The sequence below is a fragment of the Patiria miniata genome, unplaced genomic scaffold (assembly GCF_015706575.1).
Source record: "Patiria miniata isolate m_02_andy unplaced genomic scaffold, ASM1570657v1 HiC_scaffold_24, whole genome shotgun sequence".
Lineage (NCBI taxonomy): Eukaryota > Metazoa > Echinodermata > Asteroidea > Valvatida > Asterinidae > Patiria > Patiria miniata.
The window spans coordinates 3,923,009-3,942,823 of NW_024037063.1; the positions used below are offsets into that span (position 1 = coordinate 3,923,009).

General features: G+C 37.5%; 2 protein-coding genes across 3 annotated transcripts; both read left to right on the forward strand.

Annotated features, from left to right (window-relative positions):
- The first annotated feature begins 302 nt into the window (after window positions 1-302).
- LOC119731765 (tetraspanin-15-like) lies at window positions 303-8,877 on the forward strand. Of its 2 annotated transcripts, XM_038205022.1 has the most exons (8): window positions 303-718; window positions 4,173-4,358; window positions 4,768-4,842; window positions 5,636-5,731; window positions 6,117-6,233; window positions 6,953-7,126; window positions 7,423-7,509; window positions 8,643-8,722. In XM_038205022.1, exons 1-7 carry the CDS (start codon window positions 638-640, stop codon window positions 7,495-7,497), a joined length of 804 nt encoding a protein of 267 aa, XP_038060950.1. In that variant the 5' UTR covers window positions 303-637; the 3' UTR covers window positions 7,498-7,509; window positions 8,643-8,722. The 2 variants fall into 2 exon arrangements, with proteins under 2 accessions (XP_038060950.1, XP_038060949.1); XM_038205021.1 differs by lacking the exon at window positions 7,423-7,509 and having other exon boundaries at window positions 305-718; window positions 8,643-8,877.
- Window positions 8,878-12,460: 3,583 nt separating this feature from the next.
- Window positions 12,461-19,687, forward strand: LOC119731520 (inorganic pyrophosphatase-like). Its single transcript, XM_038204691.1, has 12 exons — window positions 12,461-12,759; window positions 13,832-13,899; window positions 14,494-14,550; window positions 14,939-15,058; window positions 15,434-15,584; window positions 15,763-15,825; window positions 15,969-16,009; window positions 16,252-16,338; window positions 16,458-16,543; window positions 16,864-16,933; window positions 17,044-17,083; window positions 17,972-19,687. Exons 1-12 carry the CDS (start codon window positions 12,546-12,548, stop codon window positions 18,001-18,003), a joined length of 1,029 nt encoding a protein of 342 aa, XP_038060619.1. The 5' UTR covers window positions 12,461-12,545; the 3' UTR covers window positions 18,004-19,687.
- The last annotated feature ends 128 nt before the right edge of the window (window positions 19,688-19,815 follow it).

Below are 19,815 nucleotides of genomic sequence, written 5' to 3' on the forward strand. Positions count from 1 at the left end.
GTCTACGGTGACATGGAATAGCTCCCTCTTGCGGTCAATATTGGAGAGACTCTTGAAAGTCGATGAAATGGCTTTAATTATTAAAAACATGGTCAGATAAATCTCCTATTCCTAAAACAGTTTATTTTCCCCCTTGTTATGAGTGCTTCGAAGTTTGTAACAAATAAAACTCTCAACCCTGAGAAATTCATGACAAAATAAATTGTTTAATTTAAAGTGTCTTCCGGGATTAAGCACCAACTACACGTTTAAACCAGTCTATTAATGCTGATCTGTTTCCAGAGGGCGTGTGATCAAGGTCTTCATAATTATTTTGTCAATTAACCGGAACTGGTCGTTCGCGGTCGCACGTACGTACGTACGTACGGATATGCACGGCAAATGTTGTGACACTTGATGAGAAGAACTTAATTTAGACGTGGAAATGTGAAGTTCAGCTTGTGCTATTTTACGTAACTTAACTCACAGTGTGTCCTGTAGACTGTCGAGTAGTTGTTTAGGACGAATCGACAGCCAGTGTCAGTACCGTTGCGTTGGCAAAATCAACGGTCAGCCACAGCAGCCTCTGGGGCGAGTCGTTATGATTCGAAGTCGTTGACAGAAAAGACCCGTGAGATACTGAACGACGCAGGACAACATGGGGATGAGTATTCCGAAACCGAGTTGCGGCCACAGGTTCCTGCGGGTTGCCCTGTTCTTCTACATGTTCTTTTATTGGGTAAGCTGTTAAGACAAGCATGACAAGGCTTCGAGTTCGATTGGATTTCCATTAAAAGGAAAAGTTGATTTTGATGGCTTAATATTTTACAAATTTTTAGGTTTTGTGCAATTGTGGTTTAGTTTTTGTTTACTTTTGAAAAAACATATGGGTGGGGGGGGGGAGGGCGGGGCATGGGGGGGAGGGCGGGGCATGGGGGGGGGGCGGGGCATGGGGGGGGCGGGGCATGGGGGGGGGCGGGGCATGGGGAATTACGTCCTGAATTTTTTGAAAATTTTATAATTTGGATTGTTTACTTATCCTATTTCAAAGGTCTGGTTGTAATGAAAAGAAACTTAAGTTAACCTAATGTTTTACCGTTCCCGAGGAAAGACGAAAAAACCTGGTTGTTTACATCGGATGTGGCGGACGTTTTGTGGCATACGCATATGCCATTCGTAATTCCAGCTGTAACCAATCAATGTACGCTACACGTTGTGTGTGTCCTTATGTGTCCTGCACGTCCGCAGAATGCGATGCACTGTGCGGCAGGATTCACAAAGCACACAACACAACAGCTCGACTGTTGATAGTCAAAATTTTGACCCCCAAAATTCGTTCTCGCATGGTTCTCACAAAAATGCCCGTTTTTACAGGATGGTTGTGTGGACGTTTATATCCTACTTTCAAATGCTCTTTTCAATTAATATTATTTCGTTTAAAACGAAATTGGGTGCATTCCAGGACGTAATGTCTCTTTAATTAGTCTACATCATAGCAAAAATTTGACAACTTAAAACTTAGATTCATCTGCATGTTTTCATCAAGTGTTTAGTTAATCTTTGTTATTTGTTGAATTTTCGATGATTGGGAGATATTCCATTCAGAACTTTAGAAGGCACATTTTGTAATGCTTCATTAATAGTCTATAGACTACATGTAGGCCTAGCCTATATTATTGTTTTGGAATCACAAGATTGTTATCACAATAGACCTCAGCTATAATGACGTCATGCTTTGTTTACGCTTTCCTATGGGTGCCAGGTGGGGACACCAGCCAGTCGTCCCCACCTGGCTCCAATAGAAAAGCACACATGTAAACAAAGTGTGACATCATTATGTCTAAGACTCTAAGGTCTATTGTGGACATCTGATACCTACCTGTAAGTAGTTCTGTACTTTCGAAAACTCATTGATGAGTATCACAATACAGATTTTCGTTTCGCTGTACTGTATCATCGCAGTATTGTGTGTTGTTTTTACTTCTCATGAATGTTACAAATTGAACATTGCGTGGTTTAAAATTTTCTTTTTATTCCTATTAAACTCCCAGCTGTATGCCTGTGTATCGTGGTTATTTATCAGTACACCCTTTTTTTTGTCATCTATAACTTAACTTCCCCTTCAGTTCATCAAAAATAGGCCTAAAGTCTATAGTCAAGGGCTTACATAACTTTTGATAACTATTTTCAATGTTCAAAGTAATAAAAATTGTCTGCAAATTGTAGACATATATATTTTCGTTTTTAAGTTAAATAGTAATTGGGACACAAATGCGCCAAAGAGTCACAACCTCCCTTGGGTTAGCAAATTACATGTAACACAAATTTGTAACGTGGTTTGCGATGTTTTAAACCGTCACTTCCTGGCTATTGCTCGATGCAGTTTTATGTAAACAGAGCTCAATGTCACCCACTAAAAATATTGTTCCTTCCTTTATGATGTACATGTAGGTGTGAATATTGTTAAATTCAAAAGCATTGTACAGTGTGTGCTTTACATACAGTACAAAACAGACTGTACCAATGACTGCAAAGAGAGTCTACATATGCACATGTACAGTTCCCAAGGTACTGTAATCATACGTGTACATGAAAAAGACCAGATGGCCACAACTATTACCTGGAACTCTGTTTAATGGATCTTGAATCAATGACAACGACACACCATGTTTACAACATCATAAATACCCATTATTGTTTATTGATTAATGTTGCAGTGACTTGCAGACCGATTGCTGAACTAAATTGAAATTGTTGAGCTACATACTGTCGACAATTTTACAATACCAAACTTCCATGCAGGATATGAAACAGCACTTGTAACCACTTGATATGTGTGTGCATATCATAATGTGCACTGTACTTAGTGTCTGAAAGCCACGCCACAACACTGACTCATATCCTTTATGAGACCTTGGCAGTTAGCAAACATCTACGTGCACATATATCCAGACAAGAAATTTGTCAAACCAATCAATTTAATTCAGATTCTGATCGTGTGAAGAAATACTTCAAAACCTATATATAATTCGCTTGTTTTGTGTTGATGAATGATACATGTTTATGTAGGCCTAATATTTGTGACGTCCATACAGGATCAATCTTTTCTCACTGGCAGATAAAATTAAAGCACAGCATGAGAGCAGTCAGACAAACTTGCGATGACCTCCAGACTAGAATTTGATGCATTGAGACGTACATGTACATTGTACATTGACTGCTAATGTAATTTGCATTGATACCTGTACATCATATCTGGATGTATTACATTACATTAGTACAATGTATTGTAACAATGTAGGTGTACATGTACGTATGTGCACAGATACATAAGTGTACATGTACATTGCTGTTTGTTTACATGTGTACAATTATTTTGAAATCCAAAATAAATTTGAATTGAATAATGCCAGTATGGGACAATGAAAAGATAATTAGATTATGCAGACAACTAAATTATTTGTTAAGCTTTAAGGCTAACATCATTATTAAGTTACATAATGCATCAAACATGTCAAAATCTTTTGACATGTTTGACATCAACATATTTTGTAATTCAGCCCCTCCCTTCACATTTTGTACATGTTTGCACGCAGTAAGCATACAAGTGATACATTTGTTATTGTTAGAATGGAACGTGGGGTAACAGGGTTATTTTTTTTAAGGGGAAAAAGATTTATTTTTTGCAGTAATATTTAATTATTATTTTATTTCTGGTTATCAAACTTAGGATTCCTCAAAAGCGCCTAGGCACTGTAGCTCGCAAGCCTGAAAAAACCTGTAGAGAGAAGACAATGACAAGCAATTACAGTTTTAGAGGTGGGAGGAAAACCCCAGGTGAATTTTCTGGGGGAAAACCCACGGAATTAGGCAGGGACTGAAAACCAAATCCACAAATTGGCCCAGGCGGGATTTGAACCTGGGTCACAGCAGTGGAAGGCGAGGAAAGTACCGCAACGCCAACCTGACTTGGAGTGAATTACAAACTCCCAAATAAATAAATAAATAAAGTATTTAACCTAAACATAATACATTTGTACTGTATGTCCACAATGGATATTGCTGAAGATATTTCAGAAGTCTCAGGGTAAAATCCTGCATAAAGTGATTTTTTTTCTCAACCAAAATTCAAATGATTGAATAGAAAGGCAAATGTTCAGCTAAGGTACAAACATTTTCTTGTTCTTTTCTAGCTGATTGGGGTTGTCATTCTCAGCGTCGGCATCTATGCAGAGATCGCAAAATGGAACTATCAATCTATGGTGGATGTCTTTGTAACTCCCTCCAGTATCATGGTGGTAGTGGGCGTCTTCATGTTCATCTTAGGTTCCTTAGGATGTATCGGAGCCCTCCGAGAGAACATAATTCTGCTTAAGATTGTAAGTCATGTTGGTGTAAACCCAAACTACACCTAATTGCAAAGAAGTTTACTAAGCAGACAAAGTACTTGCTGAACAAAAAAATAACAAGCTGAAATTATACCAAAGAGAAACTGTAATAGTACAATTCCAGTATTATGCAATTTCACTTGAAGAGCTTTTAGAGCTCTATGAGTTACATGTAACTTGAAAATGTAATGTTCAAATCTTAGACATCCATCATCTAGTAATGGTCAAGGAGATTGCTGACTAGGAGTTTTGAATCATTTCTTTGAATCATTAATTAGAGATCAATGTTAATTGTCTCTGTCGTCGACATTACATTTAATTCCTTTCATAGTGCTGAAATAGCCCCCGTATGCGATTTTACTAACTCTTAATTTTATCTTATTTTTTCATCATCTCCTAGTTTGGCTGGACCCACGCCATTATCTTCATCTTGTTGCTAGTGTGTGGCATCATTGCTCTAATCTTCAGGGGACAGGTAGGAAATGGTCATTGCCAGTGCCCTTCAGGTCAAGTCAATTATTAAAAAAAAGTGCAAGTTGACCAAAATCAGCGGATATTCTTGCCAGAATGTGGGATTTCTGGTGAATTATATGTGATGCGATCAAGCTAAATGAGTCGTTTGTCAACCCTGGTCAGTTTTTTTTTCCAGATTTGAAAAGAGCACAATCTCAGCATTACTGCTGTGAAAACTGCAAGCTGATACCATATTTAGTTCAAAAATTATGGAAGTCGGAACACCAAGAGATGTGATGAAGAGATGTGATAAAGTGGCCCTATTTTGGCCTGAATCTCCAAATGAAAGTTCCCGACAAACAACTCATTTAACTTGATCGCATCGCATATGTTTAAAAATGTACGTATGTGTGTATGCAAACCATCCATTTTGTAAGGGGAAGGGAGGTATTTTATTTCTGATTTGTTTTAGCCGCTAAATTTTCAACTTGATGTAGGTGGTTAAAGACAAGCAAAAGCAGGCATGCAACTTTTCCTTGGATCCACTGATTTCCTCATTTTTTACTTCTCATGAATGCCATGACAAATTGAAAAATACTGTACAAAGTCTTGTGTGTTTTGGAGTTTCCTTGTTTTTCCTAAATTCCCAGTTGCGTGCCTGCAAAAGATGTCATGTGCATGTAGGCTTAGTATTTAGTACACGTACCAAGACCTTTTCATGACTTCTTGTACAAGATGTTCTTCGCTGTGGCAAAAATTGGCAAGATTTTGGTTTTACCCAGAGTGATTGTACTTTTCGAACTGATTGCTTGCAGGTGAAGGATTTAGTGAGCCAATCCTTCAAGAACACCATTGAGGACTATTACAATGATCCGGACATCCAGTTCACCATAGACTCCATCCAGCTGAACGTGAGTTTGAATTTCAAGATTTCTTTCTTTTTAACTGTAACCAAGCCTTTCAAACTTGCCAAAATCCAATGTTTGATTTGGAATAATTTGGAGGATTAAGTCTTGAATGTTCAGCTTACATGTGTTGTAATTGGTGTCTCAGAAGATGTATTTTCATGACTCTGTGAAGTTGTCCAGTGGGGCAAACATTTTAAGTAGGATGGCAGATAACAGAAGTAATTATGCCAGACTTGTAATAATTTATGTCAGTTATGTCTGCAATGCTACAATGTACATATGCTCAAAATCTGATCCTGAATTTTGATACACATACAGATAATCATGATAAAGATCTTGCTGGATGCTGATGTGAAGCGCAATTATCGTGAACTTTTCCCTTTTACAGTTTGACTGCTGCGGTGGTTTCGGTTTCGAAGACTGGGAGAATAACATTTACTTCATGTGTAGCAGCCCCGGCGTGACAGCGTGCGGAGTTCCTTACTCGTGCTGCAAATCAGCAGAGGTAATTTCCAGTAATTTGAGTGGGATTCCCTGCAGCCATTATGAATCCAGGGGAGGATAACAACGACTCCCCTCGATTTAAACTGCAACCTGCATTGATTGTGCAATGTATTTTGGGCTGAAAGGCGGACATTGTGGTAAACGCCCAGTGTGTTTTCAGTAATCTAAACTTGATTCCCTGCAGCCATTATGAATCGGGGGGGGGGGGGGGGGGTAATTCAACCAACCCTTGTTTTAAAGGTAGAGTAGATCATTTGCAACTATCCAAAGAGTAACTGACAAAATTATTGTTGAAAATCTTACTTGGTTTAAAGGTAGTAATGGCACTAAACTCCCTGGGAAATTGTTCCTTTTGGCATGCTGTCATTTTGAAGAAAACAGTAAAAAGAGAAGGCCATTTCCAAAGATGTGTCAAGTGACGCATCTTTGGAAATTTCCTTTAGTAGTTGGTTTGTCCTGGGCACTGTTTCGGGTGCAATTCAAAACAGGACTCAGCAACTTTTGAATTGAAACATAGATCCTGGAAAAATTTTTTCTCAGAATAATCAGCATTCACAGAGCTAAAACTTCACCCGTTAGTTGTTCATCACCCATCTTTAGATTTTGAGCACTTTTGTTGCATCAAATGAAAAATATGCACAAGTGACAAATGAACTACCCTACCTTTAAAGTACCTAAACAGTTCTAAACTAATATCTCGTTTGTACTTTGGCCGGACAGACCGACATTGTCGTGAACACCCAGTGTGGTAACGGAGTGCGGGAGGGTGTTCAGCATCGCTACGAAGTTTCCGACATCATCCATGTCAGTGGGTGCACGGACGCTGTGCTGACGTGGGCCGAGGACAATCTAGGCCTGATGGGTGGAATAGCTCTGGCCTTCGCCTTTACCCAGGTGAGTTGTCATAGCAACTAAGAAAAGTTCAAAGGTCAAATCAAATGTATTCCATTAGAAACTAAGTCAAGCAGGTGGTCCTCAAATGTTAGAACATATAATAAAATTTCACTTGTTTGCCTCATGTTTTATTTCAATTTCCAACATATGTTTATTTTTTCCCTAACCACACATGTGCATTTACACTATTTTTTGTCCAATTTATTGACAATTCTTAATGCCACATCCGTAGTCGTCAATCTAAGTTGTTTTCCTTTTTTTCCCTATATTCTTTCCATATTTCTTATCCCCGGCAGATTTTCGGTATTGGTTTGATCTTTCTGTTCGTAGACAGAATCAGGGATAAGATGGTCATGTATACAGTTGCTTGACCTTTGACCTGAGTAAGTTTGACCAATCACAGTTGGTTGCTGCAGTATGGATTGTTGGTGTTGCAGTTGGTGCATTGTTGAATTGAATGGTAACAACCAACACGTCTTGTTAACTTGAAAAAAAAATTGACTGAAAACATCTCCCTTCCTGAACTAATCAAATTGACTTTCTCACAATAAATCTAGCCATAGGTTTAATGTCTAATCTTTAACAAAAACCTTCAAACAGTAGAATACCTATATATTAATTACATGTGATATGTCTGGAATTATTGTGTTTGCAGGTCTGGTGATTTTGGATGTTGCATTGTCGTTGTTGACAACCCCACTTTGATAATTTCTCCTTACGTATTTAAACCCATCTTCAAACACAGCAGTGGTTCAGTAATTCCAGTGTTGTGGCTTGTAGTTTAACTAACAAAGCTCTGTTTATAATACAGCTGATGAAGCAGCAGTGACTTTCAGGATGACTGGCTAATAGTCATCAAAGTTCAAGAATTTGTTTTTGCTGTACATGTAGCTGTCCATTAATACTATCATAATTTGTTGATTAATACTACAAAGGTCTTAAGACTCCTGCTTAATTCAAGGCCAGTACAAATTCCCCATTGAGCAATGATTTACATTTCCTGTACTGAGGAGGAACTTTTGTTTGTAGTCCATACAGTTTGATATGATTTTTTTTCTGTAATATTTACATGTATGCAATCTGTTTTGTATTATTGATAATTACAAATTAAGTAGATTATGTGTTTAATAATAAAATAATAATAGATACCTATAACTCTTTTAACTAAGATCATAGCGCTTTCTATTATTATTATCCCTTATAATCCAGCCAGTGAAACATTCCAAAGACAATCTCAGCTTTCAGGGTAGTATACAGCTAGGTGCTGCCATTTCGGTGAAAAGCAACTAAAATCAATCACATTGCGGTAACAATCTCTGCCCTCACAGGTACTAATTTACTCCTGAATGGAGACAAGCAATGAGTGACTTAGTGTCTTGCCCAAGGGCACACGCACCACAACCCCAGGCTGGACTCGAACCCACAACCTGCAGGCCACAAATTCAATGCTCCAGAACACAAGGCCACTTTTGAATCAGATTAACAACATTGACTTGTTCTCTCTATGTTTCTACAGATCTTTGGAATTTTCATGTCCTTCTTGTTCATCACCCAAGTTGAGAAGGAGAGAGATGAGTATGATGGGGGTGCACCCAAAGGCGAGGCAGCGGAGCCACTGAAAGCTTAAAATGACCTCCATAGCTTCATTGCAGTATGTAGACTCTAGTGGTGGGATTAAAGGGAATATACATCATTTGCTTTTGCTGTAATTTTCAGAAATGGATGGAATTGGGGGGTTGGAAATATATAGCAAATATAGTTACACTGAATTTTTTTAGGTTTTGGGTTCGAAAATGCTATAAAAACCAAGAAAAACAATCATTTTCCTGTGTGGTTCCCTGACTCCATATAAGAAGAAACAGAGCAGTTTACATACATTGGGGAATTGCAAGGTCAGGGAACCAGTCTAGCTGGCTTGTACCCGTTCATAGGTGTGTAATCGATTGCAAACAAGTGCGATGGTGAATTGGGGCCAGTATTTGAAAAAAAGCCAGTTTTTTTCCAACGCTGGTCGGCCGACCAGCGTTGGAAATTGATACAAAAATACCACTTTTCTTGAAAATGACAGTATACCAGGTGCCATGATTTTACAGGATGCTTTACACTGTCATTCACTAACAGTCCAGCAAGGTATTTCAAAATGATTTGGTAGTTTTATTTTTTGATGTTTGCAAATGTTTTATTTTCCCTTTAAAATTTAGGATTTTTCAAAACTCGGTTTGAATTCCAATATACCATTGAAGAAAAGTTCCATAGTGTACTTTCTGCTTGCCTATAGAGAAAAATGCTATTGTAACAGATAAAAACGCAAAACACATTGACGGCTCTGTGAATTTACAGACATCCAGAACATTCTATGTTGATTGTTATAAAATCGAAATGAAAGTTTATATCTTCTTTGTTGATATGGCATAGCCACTTTTTTGAACTGTATTCAAAACTGAGTATAAACTATAGAGAGAATATCTATTGGAATATTTAATGCACTTATTGTGATATGCACCTATGGGCTTGGTGCGCCAACAAAAGAGGGCGTGTTTTTGCCGCTTTGGAGAGCCCTGTGGACCGTGAACGGGACACTCAGCGTGTGTATGCTATACTGGTTCGCCCCTGAAGTACGCACAACTTCCTGAATGTGCCAAAGCTCTTATCACAGTGTCTTCGCGTGAGCGTCAGGCATACGTTCGAATGTGACTTGCGATGGTCTTCCAGACTTTACGGCCCCAATAACTTTGGATACATTCGAAATACGCAGTGGATGGGCCAGGAACCAGTCTAGGTCTCCCCCAACTATCCTTTTCTGGCCGTTGAAGGGGTACAGCACGGAGCTCATTAACATTAAAATTCAAATACCAATTAATTCTTACTTGCCACGAATACAGAAAAGCACTTCAGAAAGTAAGGCAATACATGTACATTGATCTTTCTTGTTAGGATGAGATGAGGTACAGGCTAATTTCCAAAGCACTTTCATTGGATTATTCAGATACCTTCTGATTGGTTGTTTGTGCATGAGTGTAACTTGTTCATATATTAGGCCTATCAGATTCACCCATAATCCTTTGCATTCATGCAAGATTCTGTGATGGCAAAGCAGTCTGTACCGGTTGCTTTATTCACAAGACTGATTGGAAGGAGCAGAGATTTTGTTGTTAGTATAAACAGTGCATGTGTGATACCATAAGTCATTATCTGTAATCGTGTAAAACAATTACAAATAAACTTTTGATACTTAGGTCACAAAGATTTCGGTACGTATGTAAGAATTTATGAGAGTGCCTATTTTTGTTTCTTTGTAGAAATTTATGAATTTAATTATATAGCATGCTTTTTGAATTAGAATGTTAAATAAAGAAAAATTGTTAACATAATTGAAACAGACGTGTTATGAGGTTAAACAGGGTTGGAGCACTGTTGCTGAATGGTATCGTGCGATGATGAATTCAAACAGAATTTTCGAAATTTTCAGCAGCAACTGTAATCGGTTTGTTTAAAAATAAATTTAAAAAAACCAAGGGAATTTCTTTGATTCTGTCAGAATAACTGGAAGTTAAAAATCCATTCCCAAATGAATCAAGTTCCCAAATGCATGTTACTTTGAATAATTTATAAACAGCTGCCATGATATCAAAAATAATTTTGCAGACGTACGTCTTTCACAAGAACATACTGCACACGTATGTCTATCCAAAAAAATGCTCATATCTTTTCTCTAAAAACTTCTTGCAGTGTTTTAAGTTTGATACAAAGTGGTGCTTGAAAAAGGCCAAAGAAATAATGTTAAGGCAAGCAATATTGTTTGATACAGTCTGTTTTGCAGTTCTAAAAAAGAGTCATTGGATAAACTTGATATTTTAAAGTTTTCTACCCAGCTTTCTTCTTAATAGAAACAACATTAGCATGTGGCAAGGAGTTGTGAATCAAAATACAGTTCAGTATTGTACAACGCTCCCAAAAAAATTTGGCATAAAAATTTCATTTTTAAAGACAACTTTTGTATATTTGTGCATGTTGTATGTATACTTCTACTGCCTAATAGTAGGTGTGGTGTTATTATTAGGATGTTAGGCTTAAGATTATCTCCTTTGCATGTTCACAATAAGGTAATCAATTATTCAAATTTTGCTCTTCAAATTGTTTGAAAGTGTGTGATGCTGTGTGAATTCCCACTCACATGGATGTGTGGTGAAGTGGTCAACTCATGATATATAGACCTTGTGTGTGGCAGCCATCTTGGAGGGCAAATGCATGAGTGAACCTTTTGTGCATTAATTGTTACTGTATTATGATAACAAACGATGCCCTCTAAAATGGCCGCTACACATAAGGTTTATTGAAATGAGCGTGCCCTCACTTTAGCCCTGATAGTGGGCAGGCCATACCGCCCTCAAAGTTTGTGCGCACTGCCAAAAAACTGGTCCACATATTGAAGGCGTTTGAATTTGAAATCAGGCAGAGTCTATTCCATTGCCTGGTTAGGGGTGGTACATGTACATATGGCTTGTGAGGGGCACAGGATTTGTGAGTGGCACTTTATTACAAAATGTTTTTCAAATTTTGCACGAATATGTTTCACAGCTTTGTCAATTTTCTTTAAATTTGGGAAGTTGCATGTATACATTTTGTTTCCAACATTTATATATTTTGGATAGGCCAGAGTTTTTGAAAAAATGTTTTGATAAAAGTACATGTATGATTTACTTAGCGAAGATATTTAAAATTGTGGGATTCAAAATTATCCTTTTATTGATATGCTTTTTTTTAGGATAACTCTAGGTTTGCTTTGTGTTATTTGAGGAGAAAGATTTTTTTCTTTTCCTTTTTTTACCAAACATGCATGTTAAATAATCTAGAGTTTGTATGAAATAAAACAAGGTTTTCATTAAAAATGTGTTTTGCGAGAATTCTGAATTTCTTTTTCTGGCTCATGATTGTTCCATGTTGTTCAGATTTTTGTAGTGTTTTTTTTGGGGGGGGGGGGGAGATGGTTAGAGTTGTAAAGGGTGAGGCTAGAAAATAGTTTAGACTTCTGATGGGGGATGGGGTTCACATCACTGTAATGATTTGGTCATAATATTCTTAAAATGCGGTTTTTTTAATTCAATTTGACCAACACTGTGATCTTATGTTGAAATTGAGACCTTTTTTGGAATAAGTTTTTTAACATAAATTTTAAAAATCTGGGATGTCAATTTTTTTTCTGGGATGTCAATTTTTTTTTTGAAATGGAGATAGTTCCTTTAAGGTTACCAGTTAATGTTTCACTGCAGCAGTGAAGAAGGGACTACGGCAAGTCTAATTGACCTTATCATTCCCAGTCGGACTTTGTCCTAACGGCGTAACTCAATGGAGTAATTTGTTGGGAACAAGGTGGTTGCTGCCATTTTCTTCTCCATTTGTTTGCACGCGAGTGACCCACATGTCTCTTGTAACGTGTCAGCGATTCATTCGAGTTCTTCGAACTTTTTCAGCCCCTAGTTTAAACCCTTTCTTTTCGGCAGTTAATCCAAAAATTCAACCTTTCTGTCACCGGTCTGTGAGCTTTACAGTTGCGAGGTCCTGCAGCAAAATGGCTTCATACACAATCGAGGAAAGAGGGCCCCAAAACTCCATGGATTATCGCGTGTTTTTCAGTGAGTGTTATATTGAATGTGTATTTAACCCATTTCGTGAAAAAAGTATGTTGCTATTTTTTTGTCTGTTTTAATTGTAAATTGAATTAAAAGGCATATATGCCTATGTCAGTACTGGATGACTATAGTACTATCATCTACGGGTCCAGAATAAAGACTTAAGTCATAAGTGAAGAAATATCCACCTTTTCTTTTGCGCAGTGGCTATTGTTACGGCAGCCGTAACGCATTTCCCATTTTCTATCGTTACGGTAGACTGCAACCTGGCAACTTTTATAAAAAAAACATGACAAGAAAATATAAAATTAGAAGGAAAAAAGTGAATTTGAACTTTATGAAATTCGGACTTTATTTCCCTTTTAAAAAAAATCCTCCAAAGCCTCAGGTTAGAAAAGGAAAAAAATTCGAGTGCAAAACTGAAATTCGAACCCGCAACCTCGCGGTGCAAAATCCTACCCTCTATCGGCTGAGCTGGCGCACTGCTCGATAAAACGTGGGGAAACAAATAATTATATACCTGCGTGCGTATCAAAAAAAAATCGTAGAGGGCGCTAAACAACGAGTGCCGTAACGATAGCCACTTCGTTTCTTTTGCCATGTTTGTCCACACACTGGACTAGTGGACAGGTTGCAACATTCTTTCCTGAAAATACTCTGCAATTAAATGTAGGATTTGATTGAAAACAATTAAAGAGGACAATTCTAATTTTTTTTCAACAAAAAGTTAAAAAAACACCGGTCTCGCTGGGACTCGAACTCGAGCGGCATTACTTTGACATGTTTGAGGTGGGCTCGCTAGGCCATGTAGGCCACGCATTCCCTTGACGAGAAATGGTAATTTAATATCTTACAATGGTGTAGGCCAACTTGTACACCCGTGCATGAGGGCCCTATATTTATAAGATCTGACGGCTTAAGAATGCAAAAAATGCAAGACTGACTGGTTCAAGGCTAGGTCTAAATACACTTTTTAAAAAAAATTATTCAGATATCACCAGACCACTTTGTCAATCAAATTTAAGGCTACTAAATTAATCACAGATAATAATATTGTGTCTCATTGTTATTGCAGAGAATGCAAGTGGAACTTATGTATCTCCATTCCATGACATCCCATTGACTCCACCAGGCAGCACTGATGTAAGCAAGTTTATCCCTAACCCCTTGGGCTCTTTTAGTACTAGAAAGTATCCTGAATCTGCCAAAATCCATCAATTTTGCCATGCAAAAAAATGTTGGTGGCCAGTGAGTCCATCAGAATTAATCCACCAGTTAGGCGGGAGTAAATCTGTTGAGATCCTGCCAAAGTCCCCCAGCAGCTCAATATAGAGGTATCCTGAATCCATCAAATCCTGCAGTTCCGCTAGGCTTACAATCCTGAATCCATCAAATTCCTTCAGTTTGTGCAATATGGAGGTATCCTGAATCTGCCGAAATCCCCCAAAACAGGGGGGTGGATTTTGATGGATTCAGGTACGTTAGGATTAATGAACTTCTTTTCCTTTGATTTCAACCATTAGAAAGGAAAAATGATTGAATAACTAATTTTAAAGTTTATATTTAGTTTTGCCCTCAAATTTAACCAGTTTCAATTTCTAATCCTAGTCCTAATACTCCTATCAAAGGTTAAACAATTTTTTTAAATAAAACTTAACTTCCATGCTGTGTGAGTATTGCTTTGGAATCTAATTTGCATAAATTTTAAAGGATTGTTATTTCTTTAATTTCTTCCAGCCGGCTGTATTCAACATGGTGGTTGAAGTTCCTCGATGGACCAATGCTAAGATGGAGGTAAATTCCTTCCCCCATCCCCCCCCCCCCCCCATCTTGATCCCTTTGCATTAGTTCTCATCTGTAGAGAAATGCATCAGAAAGTCTCCATAGTTCGGAAAGAATGTTGCATCCGATGCCATTTTTTTTCATCATACATTATCTCAATAAGGGCAGTTATTGCAAAATGTTGCAAAGACATGAATCTGGGACTGAGAAACATTTCCAATTTTGTTAAAAAAATCTTTGAAAATGCACTAGACTCACCATAGACTTTGTACACAACCAAAGAAGTAGCGTCTGGATACTACATTCTGTCCCATAGGTCATCAATGAAAGTATCCTTGTATCGGTATTTTGTAACACCACGAAACCTTGTTTTCTTCTTTTTCTTCTTTTTTTTTGGTAGATCAAAACAACAGAAAAGCTGAACCCAATAAGGCAGGACGTGAAGAAGGAGAAATTGCGCTTTGTCAAGAACTGCTTCCCCCACCACGGGTACATCTGGAACTATGGTGCATTACCGCAAGTGAGATGATCACCTTTTTTTTTTGTAGTGCCATATTCGTGTGTAAGTTTACTCGCTGGTCGACCTCAGATCCCACAAACAAGCATTTCAAGATTTCAAGTGCAAAGTCTGGGGCTGAAAAAAAGTTTTCAAGCTGTTAGCATTTTTGAAATACGGTGGACTGATAGATGGGTGCTTTTTGGTTTGGGTAAGCTCTTTAATGTGTCATTTATGCCAACCAAATACTAGCGCCTTCTTAATATTCTTGGGGTCTGTGTCCTAGTTGTCTTCTTGAAATGATATGGGAAATTTCAAAAAATAGCATAAGAAGGTTTCTTCATATTTGTCTACTCTGTACTACACATCTGAGCAGATTTGTTCCATTTGCTTGCACAGACCTGGGAGGACCCAAGCCACACGGACGAACACACCAATTGCAAGGGTGACAACGATCCCTTGGATGTGTGTGAGATCGGCTCCCGGGTGGCCAAGAGAGGAGACGTGATACAAGTCAAGGTTCTAGGAGTGCTAGCCATGATTGACGAAGGTAGGTTTCGAACTGGTCAGCCGTTCTGAATGTTACGGGTTCACTTCCCATTCCAGTCAACATCTTTCTTTGACACTATATTTATTCAAAATCAATTATAATGTAGGTTAAGCCGCATTTGGTTTCAAGATTTTAGTATCATAGTTGATGTCTCTTTACTTGGTGGTTTATCCAACAGGTGAAACTGATTGGAAGATTGTGGCCATTGACGTCAGGGACAAACTAGCAAACGTCCTTAATGGTAAGTTCTGTTCACACCATTTCAGTTAAAAGTGTGAACTAGTTAATGATGAAGTCTCTTTAACTTTCCTTTTATTTTAGCATGTTAAGTTTCAGAAATGCACAAAGATAATCCTGTCAGTTTCTTTTTGTTTGTATCTGTAGATATAGAGGACTTAAGGAAACACATGCCCGGTTTTCTTGAGGTAAAGTCAGTCTTCTATCATCCTTGTTATATTCATGTCGTTTACATCTTACCGATTCCTACAACATCCAGTAAGAACTTTAAAGCTAATAAATCCAACAAATCAGAAATAAGAATTCTTTCGAATCAAACACAATCTAACAATCCTCTCCAAGAATTTAAGTCAGATTTTTCCTATATTGCTATTTTTTTCTCTCACATAGACAAGTTTAAACTCATTTGTCTTTCTTGTTTCACATTCAGGCCACTTTTGAATGGTTCAAGATCTACAAGGTGCCGGACGGGAAACCTTTCAACACATTCGCTTTCAATTCCGAACCTAAAAACAAGGTTTGTACATTTAATTGCATTGCAAATCATGGGTTGCTTAAACCATTACTGTTACGGCAGAAATTATTTTGTGGGAGAGAATGCCGTAAATTTAATCGTGATTTTCCCCCATTTTTCAGGACTTTGCTCTGTCCATCATCAAGCAAACTCATGGTCAGTGGCAGCAACTAATGCAGGGCAAGACAGATCCAGCAGGCATTGTCTGGTAAGCTCAAGTGAAAGAAAAGTTCCATATTTGCATTTAAATTGTGAACATTTCTGACTTCCACATATTGAGTTTATTTATTTTTTGAAATCTTTCTGTTGGATTTCTACCCCCCCCCCAAAAAAAAATCAAAGAAATTCAAACTATGTGTAACATGAATGAAATTGCCAGGAAACGTATATAAAAATTAATTGTTGTATTAGATTCAGGCAAATTCAAATTTAACATTTTGTTTTCATTCTTTGCACAGTCTGAATCTCCAAGTCTTGAATAAATTGTTTCTCATCTTTTGCTCCATTGTTTTCTCGTTTCTATTGCAGCGAAAATGTGACGGTAGCTGGCAGTGCCCACATGGTAGCAGCTGACACGGCTAAACAATTCTTTGAAGCTGTAAGTCGGTAATGGTTTTCTAAATGTTTGCAACTTACAACAATGGATTGTACCTTACAGGCCAATCAGCATCATTTCACTTATAATTTCTTTCTTATCCTTTTTTGTAGGCACCGGAAACTGGACAAGTTGAACCTGTTAACCCTGAGAGTAAGTCAAGTTGTTAATTGTTTTTGCTGGTATCCTGTTGGTTAATGGGCCTTATGCACGAGTTGGCCATTTTTGTCGAGTTCCCTGAATGTATTTAATAAACTGTTAACTGTTGAATGGGATGGCGCCAGACATTTTTTGCAGGCTTATTTAGGCCAAAAAAAAAAATATTCGGTCTCTGGTCAGACCAAAGTTCCGGAATTGACGCGGGGACGCGGCTTTTTTTCCTTCTTTTTTTGGCTTTTTTTTTTTTTCTTCAAGCTTGGATTGTACAGACAAGGTGGGGTACTATTTTGCTACTTGGTTTCCTCATGTACATTGGTGTCCTCCATAATTTGCCTTGGTGCTCTCGATCATTTGCCTGGGTGCAATTTCCCATTCCTTGGTGCTCTTTGGTAAAAAAAAATTGAGGAGGTGCAGCAATAGAGGGCGCTGTTGGAGCTAACGCGGAACATTTTTGAAAAAAAAAGATTGACGCGCATGATTAAAATCGACGTGCGCACTGACCAGAGACCGACTTTTTTTTTTTTTTGGCCTTACTGTCATTTTTTTTTTTTAAACTGGGCTAAAGCATTTGGGAATGCTCATTTACAAATTTTTAATTATTCATTGCAGCAGACTTGAATTAATTAATAATGTACTTGCTTTCATTTCTCTTTGCAAGTTCCAAAAATGAAGATTTTACCTCACTTTCAATTCAATATGGCCGACTCGTGCATAAGGAAAAATAGTCTGGTTCCTTTTTGCACAAAAATATTATCATTCAGTACTGTTATTGGATACAGGGAACATGACTGAAATGGTGGCAGCATGATAAAGGTCTATAAGGCGCATCAAATCACATGTACATTTTAACCTTTATTTGTACCGTTTTGTTTGTATTCACAGTTGACGCATGGCACTATATACCCCAACAATAGCAGTCAGTAATGCCACTCTCCCAGGATGGTAGTAAGCTTTGACACGATGCACCTGATGCCTTCACATGTCTCATAGATCCAACCAAGAAATCATGTCTAGATATTCCTCTTTTTTTGTGTGTCATAGTGATATAGAGTTAATCTACGATAGCGTTTTTGTGCCTTATGAAGCGTTGATATTTTAAATATCTCTGTAATTTGTTATTTATGTTGTGATTCACATCGTTTCTTAACAGCTGATATTTTTTATTAGTCAAATCTTATTACACCTCAATATTTTTTCTCTGAATTTGTGAAAGCCTTTTTGCAAATTAAACGCGCGTGCGCACATCATGATTCGAGAGAGAAACAGTTAACCACACATGTGCAAAATCAATAGCGGTGACCAGGCAAATCAAACAAAATTTCTTGTTTTGAAGTAAATGCAAAGTTTTGATTTTGTTTTACGGCACCGTGGTATAAGATGTTGTGTATGCTCCAACTTTTGTGTGAACTAAAGTTTCTTTGTTCTTTTTGATTAGATGAAAAATTGCAGAATGCAGATTCGGTTACCAAGTCTCCCATAGACCTGTGTGCATTCAGCTGCTTTGTTTATCTCCCGAACCAAATCGTTGAATCTGATGTGCGCACGTGCATTTGAATTTGCAAAAGAGGCTTATCTATTAGGTATACGTATAGGTACATATCTTCTGATGATGTTTCAGGGATGACAAATGCCATTTGTTTTTCTACTTTAAGATTCACTGTTAAGTAGGATAAAATATATGTTGAGAGATTCACTGGTGTTGTAGCTAAACTAGGAGTGGGTATGTGTCTCTGGAATGATCCCGAGGATAATATCCACAACACACATTGCCCTATTAGAGTGAAATGATATATTAATTGTTACTAAATTAAGAATGATATAGTAGTTTATATTACCCCTAAATGTTTTCCATGTTGTTTGTAAAACAACTTATATAGTGCTTAGAACAGGGTTTAAAATGCTGCTTTATTGGTGATTTTTCTTCGTCGTCAATTTCATCTTGTGATAGAGATAATGGTCGGGCAGTAGAGGTGGCAGCTTGATCAGCTTATAAAAATACATTTTTTTTTAATACAGGAATGTCTTTGTGAATAATGGGGAATTGTAGCCTTTCTGTCGTTAAGTTGGTGTGATATAAGGATTTTTGTCACCTTGCGTTTAAAAACCAAATCTGCGTATTGTATTCTTTTATGTTTAATTGAGTTGACACAATAGACACTTAGAGGTGTTCAAACATGCAATAAGTTTTGTATCAAATAAAACAAATATTGCACACTCTGTCTTTCTGTCTCTTGATGCGGTGAAGAGAAGTGGAGAAAATCTTCTGCTTCATGCAATACATGTGCCTACTGACTTGAAAGAGATTCTCAAGTATGCGTTTGTTGAAAAAAAACCATAACTTTGAAAGACCTCTGAAGAGTTTATTTGTCAAGTAAGTGGAAATGTAAAAAAAGTGGAACTTTAATTCCATGGAATTTGGCAGCACTTGACTTAACTGTTAAGCATTTGGGAGCTAATCATGTCGCGAGAGGGATAAACAATTGTAATTGAATAATTTTACTATTTTCCAGGAAGATTATTTTTTTATTTTTTTTTCGTGGAATCATTGTTGCCACATAGTTATATTAACTATGGTAATAAACTGTTGAAAAAATGGAATTGTTTTGTCGGTAAAACTCCCTTTTGTTTGAAAATTTTGTCAAATACTAAGCATCCACATACCCTCAATATTTGCCAGTTAGTTTTGTGTGGAAAAAAAATCACACGCCATTGTAAATTAAAGTACA

Bases quoted from the DNA above. Each gene is read 5' to 3' on its own strand.
- LOC119731765 (XM_038205021.1), top strand. From the start codon at position 638: ATGGGGATGAGTATTCCGAAACCGAGTTGCGGCCACAGGTTCCTGCGG. The intron at 719-4,172 runs GTAAGCTGTTAA...GTTCTTTTCTAG, and splicing joins TCTACATGTTCTTTTATTGG to CTGATTGGGGTTGTCATTCT. The intron at 6,234-6,952 runs GTAATTTCCAGT...TTGGCCGGACAG, and splicing joins CGTGCTGCAAATCAGCAGAG to ACCGACATTGTCGTGAACAC.
- LOC119731520 (XM_038204691.1), top strand. From the start codon at position 12,546: ATGTCTCTTGTAACGTGTCAGCGATTCATTCGAGTTCTTCGAACTTTT. The intron at 12,760-13,831 runs GTGAGTGTTATA...TTGTTATTGCAG, and splicing joins GGATTATCGCGTGTTTTTCA to AGAATGCAAGTGGAACTTAT. The intron at 15,585-15,762 runs GTAGGTTTCGAA...TTTATCCAACAG, and splicing joins GCTAGCCATGATTGACGAAG to GTGAAACTGATTGGAAGATT.